This window comes from Micromys minutus, assembly GCF_963924665.1.
Source record: "Micromys minutus genome assembly, chromosome: 24".
Taxonomy (NCBI): domain Eukaryota; kingdom Metazoa; phylum Chordata; class Mammalia; order Rodentia; family Muridae; genus Micromys; species Micromys minutus.
The window spans coordinates 36,999,545-37,021,622 of NC_137959.1; the positions used below are offsets into that span (position 1 = coordinate 36,999,545).

The following is a 22,078-nucleotide window of genomic DNA, read 5'->3' on the forward strand; positions in this document are numbered from 1 at the left end:
CTGCTGCATGCACAAGACAGGGAGGCAGAGCTGAGCGAATGCCGTTTGTGAAAGGAGAGGCAAGGCTTCACATGTCCGATTCCCTCAGGATTCCAATTCACCTAAGGTGCATGGGTAGAAGGTCTTAAGGTCTCTCGGGTAGAAGGCTTGAGGCACAGAGGAGGGATCAGGGTACAAATGGAGAAGTTCACCCAGGAAAACACATCTGAAACCGGAAGGCTTATTTTTCACTCTAACAGAACTCGTAACATGGTGAGGGCGAGAGGGAAGTATTAGTGGAAAGTGTTTGCTGCTCTTGCAGAGGACCTGGGCTGCTTCTCAGCACCATGGGGTAGCTTGGATCACCTGTAACTCTAGTTCTAGGGGACCCTGGTCTCCTTGGGTACCTGTATGTGTATACATATACACACGTACACATGAATGTGCACACACTAAACCTCTAAGAAAGACGAAACAAAGAAGCCTTGGGAAAGTAAAATTTTAGTATGAATAAACGCAGACTTCTAGTTTGCTTTTGGGTCCAAGGTTACCACTTAGATAATTAGAATTCTTACCCTTTTTTGTTTTATTTTTCTCAATTCTGTATTTTCCATGTTTTGTTTTGTTTTTTAACTCTGGGATTCTGGACTATGTTTTTATCCCAAGCCTTAGCTTCTCTTTCTGAGAAGTGGGACTCATGACACCAGCCAGCTGGAGTTGTAAGAGGCCAGATAAAAAAAATAAAGCCACTGAAACAAAGCCACTAAGCACAGCATCTGCCTCGAAGCTGGTGGCTGACTGCTCACTAAGAATTTCTGTGGCTAAGACCTTATTTCTTTTCTTTTTTGGTTTTTGTTTTTCTTTCCCAAGACTGGGTTTCTCTGTGTAACTGTGGCTGTCTTGAAACTCACTCTGTAGACCAGGCTGACCTCGAACTCAGGGATCTGTCTGCCTCTGCCTCCTGAATGCTAGGATTAAAGGCATATTCTTCCACTGGCCACTGCCACCACCGCCACTGCTGCCATCGCTGCTGCCACCATCATGGGATTAAGGCCATATTTCTAGGACAAGCATTTTATATTTATTTTATTGGATTTTTTTATGGTAGACAATTTCAAATACATGCCAACACGGGGAGAATTGTCTTCTTTCCTTTTTCTTTTCATAGGATGCACCCTTAACAGACACTGGGAAAAAAATACTTGACTGAATTTGAGATCTACAGGCTGACCTCCTGAGGGACAGTCATACAATGGCCACCCTGACAGTTTTATAAACATTGGTGTGCGTTTCTTGATTGCACAAATTTGCTGGTGGAGGGAGTTTTGGCAAAGCTGCAGTTTTGTGTATGGTACTGTAACAGTAGCCATACCTTTTTTCTTGTAGTTGGAGGATCGAACCCGTCACATCAGGCTTCTGGGAAGAGTGGGCAGATACGGTGCAGCTGAGCCGTATTGCCAGCTGAAAGTGAAAATGGCTGGAGGCAGGGTCTTGCTCGGTTGCTTAGAGCGGCCTCGAACTCACTCTAGTCCAAGCAGGTGTTGAACCTGGCACATTTGTGCTTTAGAACTAAGTCTTTTCTGTAGTGCGTGGCCGTGAGAATTCACAAGAGGAAGAAGAAGCAGGCGAACCAGTCCTGTTGAGGCACAGGAGCTTAGGTCAGGAGAGAGGATGAGTTGGAAAGGTCCAGCTTTCATACGGTCATGAAGATGAAAGCTGTCTGGCAGGCCGGTGATGACCAGCCAGGTGAAGGCTGCTCCGTCACCGTCAAAGGTTAGACAGGAGAAGAAGTGGGCATGGTCACACAGGCCGGCACCAGTCCCTCCCATACTCCCACGGGAGCCAGCCTCATTTTACTGACGGTACAGTATGCCTTTTAATTATTCTGTCTTCAGTGAAATATTTCCTCTTAATTTTATTAAATTTGCTTTCCCTTTTAAGAACCAGGCTAGGATACTTGCCAACAGATATTGGAAACATGCAACATTTTTTTTTTAAAGAGTCCTTAGAACTCAGTGAACAGTAGAGGTTGTGTGTCATGTTGTTGACTCCAAATACGGATGTGTAGACCACAGGAGGAAGATGCACGGGCCGAGTCTGGCACTTCCCCTTCCGTGGTGGCCGAGTGCAGACTCACCGGTTGGTGCCGGTACCCATGATTTGGCGTGGGAGAATGGGGGATACCGAAGAGTAATTAGTCATCTCTAAGAAGTAAATATGTTTTGAGGAGCCATACCTCCTGAGTGGGAGTCTTTCAAATGGTTATTTATTCTCCTCACCCGAGAAATGAAACACTGGGGGCAGCCTGCCCCGAGAAGCCAGCAGGTGGCTGCCTGACTGTAGTAGCAATCACTGAACTGCTGGTAGACAGTAATCACGCTCCCTGGAAGCTCACCCGCTGCCCTGCGGGAGAGCCGGAGCGAAGTGTTTAATGCGCCTCTCCACTGACGGGAAAGGGGAGCAAATGGAGAGAGCCAGCTTCGAGGGCTCAATCAGCCTTTGGCAGCTCTGACTACAGCTGCCCCAGGATGCTCCCACCGTGCAGCTGCCTTGCACCAAACTCTTGACATGCTCAGCAGTGCGGTGACCTGTGGTGCGGACAAGCCATTTTTTGTACCTTTAGTCAGTTCAGACAATCACGGCTTGCTGAAAGTAAAGGCCAACAGGGCCCAGAGAGGTGGCTCAGTGGTTAGGGGCGCTTGCTGCTCTTGCACAGGTTTGGTTCCTAGTGCCCACATCCAGCAGCACAGCGCTGCCAGTAACTCCAGCTTCAGAGGAATCAGGCACCCTCTTCTGGACTCCGCAGGCAGCTGCACAATGTGGCCATGGAAATAGATGTCCAGAGCGATGATTCTCAACCTTCCTGATGCTGTGACCCTGGAATACAGTGGTGACCCCCCCCCCCATGAAGTCATTCTCGTTGATTCTTCACAACTGGGACTTTTGCAATTGTTATGAATCATAAAGTAAAAATCCGTTCTCCCGGTGGCCTCAGGGTCACAACTCACAGATGGAGAGCCACTGATCTAGACTAGTCTGTTCCCTTTGGGATCGAGCACAGTTCAGCTGGAAGCTTGCTGAGGTTTCTGTTCTGGGCACACCATTAAAGGAAGAATGACTAGCTAGTGGACTGGTAGGAGAGGTTTGCATAAATTAATTCTGATAGCTACTAGGGACAGAGATAAATTTAACGTACTTTAAGGCAGTGGTTCTCAAACTGTGGGTCACGACCCCTTTGGGAGCCACAGGACCACCTCTCACAGGGACTGAATATCTGCTATTCTGCATTAGGAAGATTGAGAACTTCTGCTCTAAGGATAGACCCAGAAGTGATGGACACAATTCTTCTATAAGACACAGTATCCAAGTGATTGGAAGTCGGGGTGTGTATGGGGGCAATTATTTCAAGTTGTATGGAAACTGTTAGTTTTCTTTTCTTTTTTTTTTATGGGAATGATTTAAGAATTTGTCTTTTATCTCTTAGCTTTGGTTCCCTCAAAGGGAGAACCTGAGCCAAAGGCAGACTTCAAAACATTTAAGATGTGATTTCAGAGAACTCAGTAGAGGTAGCTGTGAGAATTCAGCAAGGAGCTGAGAAAAAGGTTGTACAAGCACATGCTTCTGAGTTGGGCTAGTGCTGCACCAGATGCTGCTGCTCTGGGAAGGGCTTTCCGAGGAGCCCGTGGAACGGATCTCAGAATTGTCTGTTGGAGAAGAGGCATCTGTCCATAGCTGTTCATCCCTTTCTGGCCGCCCTGGCCCCATAGTCTATTAGCACCAAGCAGCTTTCTGGAGGCCCAGTTTGAGGGAATTTCCAGATTTGGAAATGGGGGGGGGGCACATCATTGTCTGGAACTAGCTGAAGATTTTGAGGGGCTGGTGGTTGTAGTCAGCAGAGTAGGTTGAAGCTAGGAGCATCTGAAGTGGTGCAAGGGAGAGATACTTGATACTGCTCACCCACTGCCTGGCTGTTCAGTGTCCTCACGCTCTGTGAGACATTAAAGGACATCATCCCATGTGTCCTTCAGGCTAAAGGGTATGAGGACTATAAACCAGTCCCAGTTGATTGTCACTTCTGGGGCCTTACACATTTCTTTCAAGGACAGCTCTAACAAGTGCCAGGAAGTGGTGGCTTAGGACACTGTGTTATATCAGCCTAGAAATCTGAAACCGAGGTGTGGAGAAGGGCCAGTGTCCAACTGACACCTGGAGCGAAGGGTTCTTTCTTAGGGATTCTAGACGTGATGACACGTGCATCTTGAAGGACACATGTAGCCCAGTATAGGAGTACATGCAAACCAACACACAACTGTACACTTAATATATCAGATATGTGTATGTGTGTGTGCGTTTATGTGTGTGTGTTTTGATATTTAGATTATGAAGTTCTTTTTTTTTTTTGTAATTCCAGAACTTTTAATAATACAGCAGATGTGGCCACTTAAGGCAAAAGATTGGAAAGTTCTTAAACATGAAATTTGTAGATGACAGCATGGCTCAGAGAAGCCAGAAGGCCAGGCATCCCTGTGAGAGGTCACTGGCTGTGGTAGCAATTCCAGCCACGGCTCTGTCAGCACAAGCATCTCTCCACATCCCTTCACATCACTGTCCCTCAGTGTCTGTCTCCAATTCTTCCATTTCTCCAAAGCACATCAGTTGTTTTTTGCTTTCCATATGGTCTCAGTAAAATTTACATTTATTTATTCCTTCTGAGTTTGTGCATACACTTGTTAATGCGTAGATGCTTTCCTCCCTCTCTCCCTCCCTCCCACCCTTCGTGTGTGTGTGTGTGTGTGTGTGTGTGTGTGTGTGTGCTCCTGCATGTGCCCCAATGCATGTGTGGAAGTCAGAGGACAATTTATAACTTACAGGCTTTGGGTCTCTCCCTCCACCGTGTGGCCTCTGGGATTGAACTTGTCAGGCTTGCTAACAAGCCTCCTTAGCTGCCTCCCTGGTCCCTAACAACTCACTGTACCTTACTATGTCCACATTACCTCCTATAAAGTGCTCAGAGTAGAGGTCTCAGTTCAACCTCCTTTGTGTGTTGTGTTCCGGAGAGGGATACAGTTCAGAGCATGACAACTGTCCTGCAAACAGAAGATGTTCTCATCTGTGGGTACTGTTCAGATAAATGGCAGCTGTCCAGTGAGGCTCTGTGATCAATATTAATGAGCCTGCTGCAGTGGTTTATGCCTGTAATCCCAGCAATCTGAAGGCAGAGAAAGAGGATCAGGAGTTCAAGGTCATCCCAGGCTATTAGAATGAGCTATAGGTCTCAAAAAATACCACCACCACCACCACCACCACTACCATCACCACCACCAAGAACAGTAAAACAGCAGCAGCAAGAACAAACCAATTTATCGAGTACCTACTATGTACAAACCCTGTCTAAGGACCACGAGGACTCATTAGTGGTGTAGAATGTTCCTGCCTGGTGGGCCTGGCCTTCTTATGGAACATAGGATTCAGAAGGTTTGCCCCTGGTTAGTTTCTATCACCCATTAGGAACTAAGTGAGATGTGCTCTCCCGGCTAACACAGCTGCTCCCCTGGGCACCGGGCTTCCCAGCTAGGCCGAGTTAGAGTGCTGAGTTTGGGGACAGTGCTGCAGAACAGTGAGATTTCCGAGCTGCGCTGGGCTGGACTGAGCGTGTGTGATGGTTAAGGACTCATATCTGCTCTCATAGTGTGACCTGCACTCATGGACGGCCCTGCACTTGGCTTCCATTTCCTTTTAGGGGGACAGAGTATATTTGTAGGTTTCTGTTTAAAAGTCATCCCAGGCTTTTGTTTGTTACCTTTGTAATTTCTTTTTCTTCTCTGTCTCTCTGTCTCTTTCCCTCCCTCTCTCCCTTCCTCCCTCCCCCTTTCCCTTTTCCCCCCCATCCATCCTGTGCTCCTTTGAGAATATAGCTCTGTCCTCTCTCCTAGGGGAAAGCTGTGTCCATAGACAGGCCTTTGTGTAGCGCCTTCGAGTAGAGGAAGGGCTAGCTCCTGGACGCTGAATGAAGCAATCCGGATGCCTCCCAGGGATTGCAATCACTAGTGACAGTTCAATGTACACATCTGTTCCCACCCCCTTTTAATCCATAAAAATTTACTAAGCAGGATAAGGAAGGAAAATATGTTTGTGAATGTCCTAAGCTCTTTAAATGGAAATATTTTCAATAGAAAGTTATTGGTGTGTAATTAATAAAGTATTATTGATATCCAAATTATACTTTGCTAAACAATGGAAATTTCCTAAGTAACTGGCAGGTAATAAAAAAAAAATTCAGGCACTGACAGCTTGTCACAGTTGAATCTAAAACCTAGGGGCAAAATACATATATTCTATGTAGTTTCCATTTCTAGACCCTGAATTTCTAAATTCTTCCTTATAAAAATTTAAATTTTTTTGAAAGTGGAGACCTCTAATTATTGATTTCCTTATTTTATAATGTCTTAACAAATTTGATACTCACACTGTAGGTAATTAATAAAGTAGCCCCCCTTGATGGCCACTATGTACAATTCATTTAAGGGAATTTGAAGGACTGGCTCTTAGAATGAGGTACACATCCAAGGAATGTCTTAATGTCTTCCTCATGGAAGGTAGGTGAGAAACACTTAGAGAATCAAGTTCAGGCTCTAAAACATGTTTAACAGCTTTTAAAAGAGAAACAGGGCCTGCCTTTGTGGATACAGTAATTACTCACATGTCACCTGCTGGAGAGACCCAGTCACGCCAGCTCCACCTCGGGAGCTGCACACGCTCACACAGCATCAGCAAACACACTGTGATGTCTTGGTGGGATCTCGGTGGATTCGGATAAAGTCACAGGCCAGATGGGTGCCATGTTCCTCAGGTGTGGTATGTAGGACTTCCTGTGAAGTTGTGGTTTATGCGTTAGTGACTTGAAATGGACCCTTCTGCCTCACTGACATTTGGGGGCTTGCCATTTTTCCACTGGAGCCACCACTGTTGAGGATGTCGGGGGTGCCACCTTCCCAATTTCTCCTTCAGGCTGATATGACCAAAGTTGTTCCAGTTCCCACTCTTTTGAACAAGACGAAGACCCTGCAAAGAGGAAGGGATATTCTTAGCTTAGTCACTCACTAAGAAGTGGCTCTATTCAATGTTTGCTGTTATATTTGAACCAAAACACGTAGGACCATGTGACGAGGGAACCTTGCATCAACTTTTTGTTGGACTGCAAGAGCCTGTTTGCTGAGACAGATCGCAGGGCTTCTGATTTCATAAGTGGCTGTAGTGATGGATTCGTGCTATGGTGGTTTGTGGATAAGGTGAAGAGCAGGAAGTGGGGCTCTGCTAGAGGAAGTAGCTCACTGTGCTCAGGGTCCTGGGGGCTTCATCTTGCCTTGTTTCTATCTGTGCTTTGCTCCTCTCATCCCCTTCTGCTTCTTGTTGTCTATGACAGACCATAACCTCTGTTGTTACAGTAGTGATGAAACTGACCATGGAGTAAGACTCTCGATGTGTTCTTAAGAAATTTGTTGCGTTCAGAGTAAAGCATGCTGGTGTCTGCATGTAATCCTAGCGTTTGGGAGGCTGAGACAGGAAGGTCAGGAATTAAGAGCATCCTGGGCGACATAGAATCCTGACTCAGAGTTAAAAAGAAAAGTTTATGTGTTTATTACATCGCCCTCTCTATTGTCTGCTTTAATGTGCCAAAGAAAACCAAGTGTACTTTACTGTAATGGAGACTGTGAAATGCTGTGTGCTTGCAGGGCGGTCTAAATAAGATTGCATGTTTGAGCTAAATAAGAGAGACTGCTGGTTGAACATGCTTCCCTCAAGCTGTTTAATCTATGATGGAAAATCTCCCCTGGAACCCTTTGGAATGACCTCCCGTTTGCCTCTGTTCCAGCTGTTTGGAGCCATCATATTTCCTGGCTTTGAACCAAGTTCCCTGCAAACTAGAATCTTCTGTCAGGGCCTAAAGCCTCCTCCAGCTCGGAGCACACTCTTTCTCCTTTCCAATTGGAAGTTGAACCTAATCTCCAATCATTGCCATTACTGATGTCAGAAACTTCTACCCAGACTTCTTGGACCAGAGGCAGCAGCTGGATGAGGGGAGCCAAGCAAAAGCATACAGCTGGCTGGGCTTCAAGAATCAGGCAACATTAGCCTAAGCTAGAAGGTGCTATGTGTATCCCCGAAGTTCATGGCAAGCAGGTGCCTGCTCACAGCTAGCGGTTGGATGGCAAGGCTCCCGAGGAGTACAGACTTTAAAGCTGATGGCTTTCACTAGCATCTGCTTATGGTTGTCTAAAACAACCTCAACCTCCTTTTCTCCTTCCCCTCCCAAGTCAGTATGGTTTTATGAAAGCAGTTCTCAGCGAGCTTAAAAAGTGATGGGTAATTTCCTTCACCAGGTGTGTGCTCTGTGGGGACCCAGGGACTCTACTCACCACGTGTGTTATGTCAGAAAGGTGCTGGGGGCTGGGGAGATGGCTCAGTTGGGAGAGTACAGGAAGCATGAAGTCTTGGGTGCAGGCCCCTAGGACCCATGGGAAAATCTGGACATTCTGGTCCATGTCTACCAACTCAGCATTAGGGGCATGTAGAGACAGAGTCCTTGAGCTCCCTGCCAGCTAGCCGGCCTGCCACTGGCTTCAGGGAGAGACCCTGTTTCAGAAACTGTGGAGCGTGATCGAGGAAGATACTTGACATCCACCCCTGGCCTCTATGTGTGTGCGCACACATGTGCATGGAAACAGTAAAGTAGACCTTCGTCCAGTTCTGAAAGCAACAGTTATGGCTCCCTTGCACTCCACACCAGTGTGGGTCTGATTATTGCAAGAAAACTGGGGAATGGGTGGTAGAAAAGTAGGGTTTTTTTTTTTTTTTTTTTTTTTTTTTTTTAATGTTTTAGGTTTAGATACTGTTTGGTAACAACAGAACAAAAATAGCAAAGGCACCCACTCAAGCCGTCAGATTTTACCAAACTTCAGAAGTAATTATGTTAAAGATATTAGCCGATCTGTTATGTAGATTATTGAAGATACTTTTTCAAAAACTGACTTTAAGAACAGGATTATCTTTTAATTAGGGCTTTTTATGGACATCACTTTTTTTTAATGTTTTGAGCAAATCTTCTGCTTTGAGTTATGATCATATCTCGGTCAATCACAGGGAATTTCTCAGTCACCAGTTTCATTCAGAGTTCTAGAACGATTGGTTTCGAGTAAAGTCACAGAAGGCCAAGAACACAAACAGTGTAACTCTGGCTGTGTGTCTATTCTGAAAGACTGAGCTTAATCCTTACTTCAAGAAACGGTTAGAAGTGTTGGTGAGGGAGAAGGTCACCTTGGCTGGGTTTGATGCCGCACACACACCTTTGAGCCCAGCACTGGGAGACAGAGGCAGGGAGTACCCTGTGATTCTGAGGCCAGCCTGGTCTATACAGTCACGTCTAGGTCAGCCAAGGCTGTGTCCTGAGACCCTGTTGATAAAACAAACAAGCAAGTTAAAAAGAAAGGAAGAAAGAAAGAAAGGAAGAAAGAAAGAAAGAAAGAAAGAAAGGAAGGAAGAAAGAAAGAGAAGCAAAGTGAATTTGGACACTTTAAAGGTGCGCTGCAAAAACATGCTAAGTCAGTGGTCATGGAGCAGGAAGAGCTTAATTTTCTCGAGAGTGTCATGAATTGTACCAAGGTCACTGACGTTTCTGAAGAAAGTGCTTGTCTAAGGTCTCACTGTGTACCTCTAGCTTGCCTGGAACATTCTAGGCTAGCTTGTAACTCAAATAGAGCCACCTGAATCAGCCTTCCCAGTGCTATGAGTAAAAGCATGTTCCCTCAAATCCTGCGACATTAATTCTTCGGATAACTACATACATGTATGCGGTGCACCCTGGCTACTCACTCTCTACTACCCACTGGATTGAGACTATCCACTGAAGCCTGGTGGGATCACCAGTGGGCAGATAACTGAGGGCAGTGACTCCCTCTTTCCCTAAATCTGTTCGTGAGAGTAGTCTAGTAGTAGTCGTCTTGCGACTCTCCTCAGTCCTTATCTGGCTGTTCTTGGGTCTGTTCTTGGTCAGACCCAGTGTAGTCATTTCAAAGTTCATGATCGAAATTTGCAATGAATGTGTGTTGCTCATGGATTGTTGCAGTTATACTTTTTTTTTTAGAAAAAATATCAAACAGAAGTTGAAAGCCATAGACGTTTTGGTGGTAGGATGTTGGAACGTGGTCCAAGAATGGATTCCTGAGAAGAGAATTCTGAGTGCTTGTGAGAAAACTCCAACAACAACAACCACAACAAACAAACAAACAGAAAGTGCTTATCTAGATGGGCGGGGCCAACTGACTGGCTGATACAGGGCTTCCCTTGCTGTGGGCTCCCAGTGAAGTCAGTCTCTCATCTCCATTGTTTTCCTCTTTCTACTCCCTCTCTTCCTTCTTTTCCTCTCCCTCCCCCTCCTCATTAAGTACTTCCGTCTTACTCACTTCTTCATGGACAGGTGTAGGAAGCTATGTTGAGAGTGTTCATTAAGGAAGCCCTCAGTGAGACATCTGGATAAACTCCCTTCCCCCACAGAAGGGGAGGTAGAAAGAGGGCGAGAGTCAGTGGATGGGAGGGGAGGGCTGGGAAAAGCTGTTCCTTTCTGCACAGACACTGCAGGTAGTACGGCCGGAGTGGAGACTGCTGGATTTGCCTGTGCTCTTGGAAGTGCATGGAAGTGACTCCTTCAGAGTACAAAAGGCTAAGCTGGGTAAACCATTTGAACAAACTAGAGGCTCTAGAAATGCAAGTGTGTGTGTGTGTGTGTGTGTGTGTGTGTGTGCACATGAGTGTGTGCATGCAAGTATGTGTGTCTGTGTTGCACACATGAGTGTGTACAAGCAAGTGTGTGTGTGTATGTGTGTGTGTGTGTGTGTGTGTGGGCACTTGCATGTCGAAATAGAAGCTTGAGCTGCAAAGGACATAATAAACTCCTGTGTACTGTGTGTGAGACCCTGGATCCATGGAGTCCCCACTTTTCTCAACCCCTGTGAACTAAAGAAAGCTGTCTTGCCGAGGCACGGGGCTCTCAGCCTCTAAAAGGCGGGTTTCAAACCAATTTTCATCAGGAGACCCTCGTTCTCTTTAATTTTTGTCCTGTGTTTAATGAATTGTCCTAGGGCTCTGGAGTGCGTTTGTTATTGTGCCACACACACTTTGCTTAAAGAGGCACAGACAGCAAGCCACCGTGGAGTTTCTGATACGTTTGTGGAGCAGGAAGTGAGCAGTGGCTATGTAAACCTGACCCAATCAGGATATCCCTGTAATGTCTGGATTCAAAAGCCTTTAGGATTTAAAGGGGAAATATGTGAGCTCATCCTGGGACCTCAGTGCTGAGATTGCACACTGGCTGTTGGAAGCAGGAAAGGGACTAACTACGTTCAGTTTGAAAAGCTGTGACCATTCTTGGAAGAAGGTGCAGAGGGACTTTATTTTCTGTGGCCTCACTTTCGCCCCTCGTAGGTCTCACAGAGAGAACTGTTTATGAAGTCAGTTGTGAAATGGTGTTAATTCTGTGCTCTGTGATGAAATGCTAAAGAGTAGAAAACTTGAAAACATCAAGTAGAAAACATCTACTTTTCCTAGATAGCCCAGGCTAACCTAACTAGGAATGTCACTGTCTACAGTAGGCTGGGCCCTATGTTAGCCCTAATCAATTATCAATCCTGTCTGATGGAGGCAGTTCTTCAAATGAGGTTTCCTCTTCCCAGACATGTCAAGCTGTCAGTCAAGATCAGCCTCCCCAGCCATATATATATGTATATATGTGTATATATGTGTACATACACACACACACATATATACATATATATGTATATAGTTAATATCATGATGCCATCCACTGCTATTTAACTCCTGGTAGCTCAGGGTTCAGATTGTGGAACTTTGCCCACATCGTCTGTCAGGACTCTGATTTTGTAAGTTTCTTTACCTCTGTGTTCATTGCTTGTCTCTGTATGAAATGGTGACGACATTTCTCGGTTTCCCGAAGAGCGTCTTAGAATCCCCGAGTTGTATAAAGCACCCAGCATGATGCCCAGCAGCTGTGATCTCTCCCAGTTCCTCCTCCTTGGCTGGATATTTCCATAGTCTACACGCCAGACAGCTAAAAACATTCTTGAAGTTTGAATTGGTTCTTCCCGTTCTTATCTGCCTTGATTGCTCTGTATTAAAATTCATAAAGACCCATAAATTATCAATTGGATATCATTCAGTTGGTTATTTTTAGTTTCTTACTATAACGGGCATGCACACGTGTGTTAAAAATTGAAATGGCTTGCGTCTTAACATACAGAGTAAATCTTCCTTGCTCCCAAACAGTTGCTCCCTCTCAGAATAATCACCATCGGTGCTGTTTACACATGGGCCTTCCTCATTGGGTTCCTCTTGTGCTTTATCTCTCTGTGTGTGATAGCTGTGTGTTAAACACTCAAAGCCTGTGTGTTTCAGGCAAGCGTTCTACCACTGAGCTATATTCCCAGCCTACCTCAGCTTCATTTCTGCCCCCAGTGCTGGGGATTGCAGGGAGAAATGTATGCATGCTAGGTAAGTGTTCTACTACCAATCGGCAACCCTTGCTGTCCTGGTTAGGTTTTAATGTCAACTCAGCACCGCCTAGGGTCTCCTGGGAAGAGAGATGCTCAGTTGAAAGAATCCCCCTGATCAGATTAGTCTGTGGCCATGTCTGTGAGAGATTTTCTTGATTAATGATTGATGTAGGATGGCCCAACCTACTGTGGGTACCATCTCTAGGCAGGTTTGTATAAGAAGGGAAGCTGAGGAAGCCACAGAATAAGCCAACAGGTAGTATTCTTCAGTACTCTGTGGTATATATCCATGTGTGTGTGTGTGGGGGGTGTTTACCCATGTGCATGCATAAAGGTCTGAGCAGGGCACTAAGTATATCTCCAACCCCCTCTCCCATACCCCATGAGGCAGGGATCTTTCTCTAAACCTGAGGATGAAGCTAAGCTGTCTGCCAGTAAGCCACCCCATCTCTGTCTCCTACAGTACCAGGGTTAAAGGATAGAGGCCTGCTCACCCAGCCTTTTTCTGGAGCCCGAACTCAGGTTCTCATTCCTGCACATGAAGTGCTGTTAACCCACCGAGCCAGCTCTCCAGTCTCACTGCACTTAAGTGCAACACAGAGCATCTGAATGTCTGCATCCAGCCCCACTGCAGCACAGAGCATCTGAATGTCTGCATCCAGCCCCACTGCAGCACAGAGCATCTGAATGTCTGCATCCAGCCCCACTACAGCACAGAGCATCTGAATGTCTGCATCCAGCCCCACTGCAGCACAGAGCATCTGAATGTCTGCATCCAGCCCCACTGCAGCACAGAGCATCTGAATGTCTGCATCCAGCCCCACTGCAGCACAGAGCATCTGAATGTCTGCATGCCTCGTGGCCGATTCAGCCCAACCCATGGGCAATTAGGTAGATTATGGGTTTTCTGGCTCTCACAAACAATGTGGCACCCAGTGTTCCTCCCACAGCACTATACACATGTACGAGTGTGTTTGTAGGCTGAATGTCTAGTCGTGGAATACCTGGACTGCAGAGCACGGCCATTTTACACTTGATGTGTCCAGTTGCCCTCAGAGGTTTCAAATCCGTTTAAGTCCCCCTTTCCCTTCATACATGAGCTTGTCTGGTTGCCCCACACCCTGACAACTCGGACACTGCTCAACATTCTTGCAGTTGCAGAATGCGTCTTCATTGGGCCTGTCGAGGACTCTGCTAATTGTGATCTCTGGGCGCTCTTCTCACTGTGATTCCTAACCAGGACTGTCACTAGCACGTCAGATGAGACCCTCCTCACCCGGTACAGTGGCAGCTCTCATAGCCAGCCTGAGGTCAGTTTTGCCTCTTGAGAGATCCCACACAGTCGTTTGCAATTTATTATCTAGCACTGCACAACATTGTGATGCGGTGTTGCCCAAGTCATAGAGATAACAGTTTGGGGGTGTCGAAGAAAAGATTCCCAGTGAACCGACCCGTTTCCCACCTCTGCGTTTTCGTCTCTTGAACCTAGTACCTTTCTTTTGGTATGCTGGGGTGTGAAGGGTGCTGAGAAGGTATTGTACTTTGTAAGGTTCTTCTCATTGGCTGTATCTGATGCATCATTTTCAAAGCAAGGCTGGCCTCGACTAATGTTCTCTGGCGAGATTGCATGTGCTGTAATTTCTTAAGAGTTGGCAGTTGTGGATTCTGTTTGGTGAGAGTGACGTGTGACTCTTTGCAACTCAGAGGTATGTAATTGAAACAGTATGAGTGGTAAGAAAGATCAGGCAACGGGTTATGCAGGGACTTGGAGTAGCTACAGAATCAGCAAAGCGGGTTATCACTGCCTCTTGGCTTTGTCCTCCTCCCCGGGATGGCTGTGACTTCCTCTGTACTGCCTCAGGAGAACTGGGTTTCGTTTCAGTGTCTTTTAAATTCCACTTAAATTGGTCAGATCTGTTCAGAAAGTGTGGTCCTGGTAGATTTAAGAGGGTGTAAGGGCAACTCACAGTCTTCAAACGACCAGGTTTTGTTGTTTGTTTGCTTGTTTGGTTATTTTGTAGTATTGGGGCTTGAACTCAGGGCCTCTCACATGCACGCAGTCTGTTGCTGAGCTGTGTTTTTGGCCCAAACTAGTGGCTTATTCACATAGAGATGCATAGCTTGCCGAATGAAAGTGTTCTACAGGAAAGGGCGATAACCCGAGTTTGCATCCCAAGAACCCACATAAAAGACTGAGCATCCGTCACTCCGAGTACTCTCATGTAAGATGGGAGGCAGAAAACAGGGGGACCCCTGCAAGCTCTTGGGTCAGCTAGCAGCAAGCCTGCTGTACTCAGTGATCAGTAGCGACCCTGTTCATGAGCAGACCTGAGGTTATCCCTGGAGCTACACATGCTGTGCTGTGTGCGTGCACACTCGCCCACTCACATCCAAAACCAAACAACAGCTTTCCAACTCTGAATCGTCCCCAAGTGCAACGTTATCTGAAATGCGCAGGCTCATCTTCCCTCTCTGCACATGATGAAGACCAGTGGGGGCAGATTCTCTGACTTGTTGCTTGGTTCCTAAAGACTGCATCCATGGTCCATTCTTGCTGTATATGGGTGTACATTGGGTAATGGACCACCATTTCTGGGTCCTTTTATTGGCATATAGTTGCAAGTAGTGTTTGTCTCCAGCGTTTCACAATTATAAATTAATAATAACAGCCCATTAGAAATTACCAGTGTCGTAAGTCCCAACTCCTTTGGGCATCTTAATAAAAATGATAATTAAAACCATAATTTACAGTAAATGGGGACACGGCCCAAGCACATCCACAATATGGAAGAAATTAAAAATCTCCAACCAGAAAGAATATTTCTGGCACTGTGGGAGAACCTGCCCTGTTCTTTGAGGCTGTATCCTCAGCACCTTCGCAGGGATTGTGGGTTCTGCCTTTCCACCACGGAGTCTTTTGCGCCTGTGGAGCCTGTAGGCTGCTCTGTGCAGTCTATGTGGCCACCTGCCTTGAGCACAGCCCCAGTACTCCCCGTGTGCTCTCTGTCCACGCAAACAAGTGGCTAGGCTCACCCATGCTGCTGGGGAACCACCGGCAGCTTCTGGATACCCTCTCAAGTCCAGATTGAGACAGTCCTGATGTTTGGTTGATTTCTCCAAGTGTTTTTTTAAATTTACACGTTTAGCCACTCAGCATCACAGGGTTCTTTGTCCCCCCACCTGGCTGACTCCCACCTGGCACCCCCTGGCTTTACGACTCTGTCATCTTTAAGGCCACTGGAAGGGCTTTAATTGGATGAACCATCACCACCCGAACCACCAGCACCACCAGTAACTCACAGTGATTCACTCTGTCCAGAGTTTTTCCTCAACATCCTCCTGTTCACTGGGATGCATAGTTTAGACTCCATTTTTGCTTCTAAATTTCTCCTGTGAGGCCATTCCTAGTCTTTTGTCCTTCCTGATACCTTTCTGTGTGCCTGTTTCTTTATTATCTCCTTCAGTCCTGATGTAGTTCTTGGCCCGTGGTTCCTGCTGCCACATGGTGACACATTATGATGTATCCTGCATCCTATCAAGTTGACAATAACAGCCATCACAGATGGCTAGGTATACTGTGTATGCCTGTATTTCTAGCTCTTAGGAGCCTGAGGCAGGAGGATCATGAGTTAGAGACCAGCCTTAGCTCATAACAAGAACTTGGCCTAACATCATCATCATCATCATCATCATCATCATCATCAACAACAACAACAACAGATTTGGATGAGCCACCCATCTGAGCATGTGGTTCCCGGGAAATGCCAATAGCACACACGACAGTTCTCTGACCTGAGATGCTGGTCTTCACCTCTGTTTGGTGTGGCTCCTGGGTCTGTTGCCTGCCAACATATGTGGTTGAAGTCCCATTGCCCCCACATCTAAATCTCTTTTAGAAATGCTTGACCCTTAGGAAGAAAAGGACTAACACAGGAGGCACTGAGAGAGGAAACTGGAGATAGTGGGGCGGGGGTGGGGGAAAGGAAGAAGGAGAGGATGGAAGGGTGGACGAAGACAATGAGGCCAGTAGAACTGTTTGTGTATTTGGTTTGTTCTGTGATTAGCCATTTTGTAAGTTCTATCCCCGGGAACAAAAACTAATGTAAGGTAAGGGAGCATTTATTTTTAGGGGTACATTTTCTCTCTTAGCTCTTTGTATTTAAAACCGACAACCTGAAGCCACGAGATGTTAAATCCCCAGGGCCGCTCAGCGCTTCCGACCGGATCTCCTACTGCAGATGCTAGGAAGCCTCGCTGCCCGTTGTTTAAAGACGCCCCCTGTTATTTATTCTCTTCATTTTATTAACGTTAAATATTCTCCCGCACCCACTGGCTAGCTCCTCATGGTTAAGCTGCTGCAATTTAAACATTGTCATGAAGTTAATTTTTTATAAGATGAATCAGGTTATTAAATTTAGTAAACCATTGCCTTCATTACTTTGCACCAACTTTGGCACCACGCAGGATTGGCTTAGCACTACTACATTTTGCTAATTAAGCTGGCCATCAGCCGCAGTGTTACGAGCATGAGGGATGCCGTCCTCATGGGCTTTATTCAGGACTTAGCAGTAGGTAATGTTATTAAACTTTTTTTTTTTTAATTTATAAAACTCCATACTCTGGAGATGTGGTTTGCTATAAACGTGTTATTGTCCTTGCAGTTAAACCATCATCTTTTGAAATATCCCCTGCTTTGTTTTTGCTCCAAAGGCAGTTGTAAAGGATTAGAAAATGGACTTGTCGGCCATAGCTTTGACAAGTCGCCTGTTTAGATAAAGGGAGATGAGAGGTTCAGAGAATAAGTACAAGTCACAGAGACAGATGGCTTTGCCATAGCTCTAGCTAGGACTTCTCTGAGGGAGAGAAGGCACACCCTTGCCCCAGCAGCCTGTTGCTGATGCCACGCCAGATGCACAGCTTTCAATAATACAGGCTCCTCTGCAGTAGGTCATTTTGTCAAGTGAGATATCATAACCTAGGAAAATAAAAGGTGATGGAGAAGGTTCTGTTTCCTGATTCCCTGCAGATTTCTAGGCACTGCCATTCTAAACTGTAGTGAGCAGTATTCTGACAGGATTTTTAATGTTTAATCTTTATTTATTAAAAAGCAAGTTACAGGATTATTAGGGTTGCTGTCTAAGAGAAGGTGGATTATTTCAGAGGTCCACAGCATTGTGGCCCCTTAGTAGGCCGCATGAACGATCCTTTCCATAGTGACTGCTTTTGTGATGCAGGGATGACCAGGCACAGAGACAGTTGTTTTCTGATAATGCGAAGAACTGAACACAGCCTCAGCACCCACCTGGCCTTCCTCATACTGCTTTCCTTTCCACCCAGAAATAATAGACTTAGTTGTTTGCCACACTCCCTAAATCCTAATGTTCAGGAAGTAGAGTCAGGAGAACTGGAGTTTGAGGCCAGCCTGGTCTACATGGTAAGTTTCAAGCCATCCTAGGATATAGCAAGAGCTTGTCTCAAACAAAACAAAATGGTTCCCAAGGGAACTGGCAAAGGCCTGGGAACTGTCTTTGCCATAACCTTTAATTTATATTTTAACATCATTTAATTAAAATATGATCAAAATATTTCTGCAGTGGTGGTACATACCTTTAATTCTCAGCACTCAGGAGGCAGAAGTGGGCAGATCTCCGAGTTTGAGGACAGTCTGGTCTACAGAGTGAGTACACACACACACACACACACACACACACACACACACACACACACACACACTCTTCTGGTCACTGAGTTGACATGAAAATTTAGGAGGGATCCAGGTGTTGCCCTTTTGATCTTATGGGCACATCAGGGCCCAGGTGACAAATGAGGTGTTATTGGCCCATTGGTGCTACCCACTGGGGTTGCAGCTACCTTAGCTTCTAAAATGTGACGTTTTGGAGGCTGGGGAGATGGCTCTGTGGGTAGAAGTGCTTGTTCTGAAAACCAGTGTTCAGCCTCAGAGCTGAAGCTCAGTCCCTGGAGCTCACAGTGGAAGGAAAGAACTGATTTCTGAAATGTGTCCTCTGATGCCTACATACATACATGTGTGCCCCTCCACACACATCCATGCGGCAATAATAATAAAAACGTTCTCTGATGTCCACACACATGCACGCACATATAGATATGGAATAGTAATAAAACAAATTTTTGAAAAAGGAACTGTGTATTTGTTTGAATTTACTGTAACTTTAAAAAATGAGGCATTGGGCCTGGAGAGATGGCTGAGTGGTTAAGAGGGTTTTCTACTTTCCGGAGGACTAGGGGATCTGATGGTCTCTGTGTGCACCATACACACGTACCATGTCCATATGTCCATGCACAAATGTACACACACAAACACATATGTGTTAACATAAAATGTATCTATAAAATACATACTATTTTGCCATTTAGAGCAATGGCTGGCTTTTCAACTCTAGAATGTGATTCTTTTCTTCCTTTCTCTCACCCTGTGCGCCACCGCCCCATTTTTAGATGATTTTGACATGTGGATTCAATATATATATATATATGGAGAGAGAGACAGAGAGAGAGAGAGAGACAGAGAGAGAGAGAGAGAGACAGACAGAGAGAGAGAGAGAGAGAGAGACAGAGAGAGAGACAGAGAGAGATTATTTCAATTTTTTTTTTTTCCCAGAAGAGTTCCCCTAGGAGTTTGCCTTTAAAACCTTATAAATTTATTATCCTAAAGTAGTTGGACATTTCACAAAATATTTTTAGGGTCTTTGGGTATGTAGTCTTCTTAATATTTTTACTTTATTTTAATATTTTAAAATTTAGGAAAATACTGTACAGGAGTTGAACATCCCTCTGTGTGTGATTGGATGGTTTAGAGAGGATTCTCCATGAAATCACCATTGCAACTTCCAAAGACTTTATTTACTTATATTTTAAAGATTATTTACTTTTATTTTATGCATATGAGTATCGTGCCTGAATATGTATATGTGTATGGGAATGTGTATGTGTATATGTATATATGCACCATGTTTGTGCCTAGTGCCCATGGAGATCAATAGAAGGCACTGAGTCCCTCGGAACTGAAGTTACAGACAGTTGTGAGCTGCCATGTGGGTGCTGGGCACTGCACGTGGGTCTCTGTAAGAGCAGCTGGTGCTTTTAACCCCCGGGCTTGCTCTCCAGACCCTACTAGTGTACTTTTACATTATGTTTATTCGTGTGAGAGTGTGGGTTTGTGCATCTGAGTGCCATTGCACATAAAGGCAAGAAGAGCACATCAGATCCATGCCCTGGGTCTGGAGCCACGGGAGTCTGTAAGCATCCTGATGTGGGTCCTGGGAACTGAACTTAGTCTTTTGGGAGAGTAGCAAGTGCTGTCAGCTGCTCTCTCTAGCCCCCCGTTCCTGGAGATCATAACCATGATGCTTTCAGCCACTATTCCTGATACCATCGAGAATGATCGCTTGCACGTTTGCTTCTGTTCTCCTGTCTTCTGGCCTTTGGTAACATCTGGTTCTCCTGTGTGCCTTACTATTTCAGCCTCTCATTCCCGAGATTTTACAGGAGAATGTGAAATAGTCGAAGGGGTAACTGAGGCTCTGGATGGCAGGTTCCTCCCTCTGGAGGGCACATCATTATCCCACTTAATCCTCTCTGAAACTGAGATGCCTGAGGCTAAGCTTCCTGAAAGGCTGGCCTGACTCTGGTTCTCCTGTAAAGCAGTAGCCCTGGCATATTTACCAGGAACCTTCCTTTTGGACCCTGGGCTTACATTTATATCTCTCTCTGCCTACAAGCTTAGCCTGTCTTCTGTCTCTCTTCTACTGCTGTAGAACTGGAAAAGGACTTGAGTGACATCCCATAGTCCTGCTATGTGCTGCCTCACCTTCCCACACCTTGGCCTCCCAAGGTCGCACCGTGTTTCTATGATATTTTCAAAGAAGGACATGTGGGTACAACCCTGTGTGTTTGCATGCATAGGCATGTGTTCCCACATAGGCACATGCCTACCCACAGAGTCACACACTCTCAGAATATTTTCTAGCTGTCCTCAGAGGGCCTAGGATACATAAACTGCCACAGTTGCTGGATTTGTAAGTCTTGGAAACACCCATCACCGATTAGATTATGAGGGGACCTCTCATTGAACAGAGTCTAGTCATGGTTGGTAGCAAAGCAACTGGCTGTAGCTTGAACTCTCTTGGACTGGGCCTTCATCTTTGAAATAGCTGTCTTTGTTCGGGCCGCTTTCTCACATCTTGCTGTTAGCCTTCTTTGTCAGTCAGCAGGGCTCTGTGTAAAGTAAAGTAGCTTCTCAACCATGTCACTAAAGCCATTAGCTCTCCACGACACAGTCTCACCCACTGAAAATACTTTCTGACCTGTCCCTGTCCTCTGGGGCACAGAGTCACCCCTGGTTGAGAACCACCCAGTCTTGTAAGTAACGTCCACTCACATGTCCCTGTACCCATTAATGCTGCCGTTATCTCTTAACGTGGACTTTTCCTTTGAACCACAGGCTTCGAAACCGCCAAGTCCTTTGCCCTCCATGGTGCACATGTGATCCTGGCCTGTAGGAACATGAGCAGAGCCAGCGAGGCTGTGTCCCGGATTCTGGAGGAATGGGTAAGTGCTTGCCTGGTTTGTTTTCTAACTGTCACATTTGTACACACCCCAAGCTGAGGGTATGGAGGTCTCAGCGCAGCGAGTACAGTTAGTCCACTGCGTCTGGAATAACATCTGTGCTTTCCGAGTCATGTCCACGTTGTTTACTGTGTGGGGGCGAGGGCAAGGTTCTTATTTCCCATGCATTTGATTGTAGTTCACCGCCAGTGCTACTTGATTATGAGAACGTTTCCTCACTGAAATCTTTCACTGAGGAATGAACACCCCTGGACGCAGTTGGGATGTGTGGGCTCGCATGGCACTGTTTGCCTGCCTCTGCAGTCATGTGATTGTCTTTGTCCTTAAGGTTTTATACACAGATCTTATACATTTTAGCCATTTTAATTCTCCCATTACCCTCTCTAATCCCTCCCCCTTGCTAAAGCCCTTCTTCCCCATGTGTCCTCCTAGACTTCATGAAGTTAGGGGGTAAACCAGGCAAACATCAGGGGAGATGGCACTGAGCAGTAGCAACGGCACGTTTGGTCACAGAAGAAGGGCCCACCCCACAGAATTCAAGGGTTCTCAGAGAGTCACAAGGAAGGGAAATGGTAACACCTGGATGAGTCTTGTTTTCCTGCGGAAAGAGAATGTTAGAGGTAAACGTCCTCCCTGGACCCTTAAAGGTACACATTACCTATGTTTGGAACCTTTTGTTAGAGAGGTTTTACACACACACACACACACACACACACACACACACTCACACTGACCCTGCTTTGATTGGCTCATCTAACACAGTGAGTGCACCATCTTTCCATAGGGTTAAAATCTAAAAAGCCTTTGGGCTAGGGCTTTGCTCCCTGGGTACAATTCTTGACAAATTAGAGAAGGCTGACCCCTTTGCTTTTAGACTGGTGAGGAAGGAAGGAAGCCAGAAGGAGGGAGAGAAGGAGACAGTGATGGGG

General features: G+C 45.9%; 1 protein-coding gene across 1 annotated transcript in view; it reads left to right on the forward strand.

The window, feature by feature from the left end:
- Window positions 1–22,078, forward strand: part of WWOX (WW domain containing oxidoreductase) — an 875,039-nt gene that overhangs the window by 24,596 nt on the left and 828,365 nt on the right. The window contains exon 5 of the mRNA XM_080937461.1: window positions 21,025–21,131. Within this exon, the coding sequence (XP_080793587.1) occupies window positions 21,025–21,131 (107 nt within the window). The remainder of the gene's footprint in view (window positions 1–21,024; window positions 21,132–22,078) is intronic.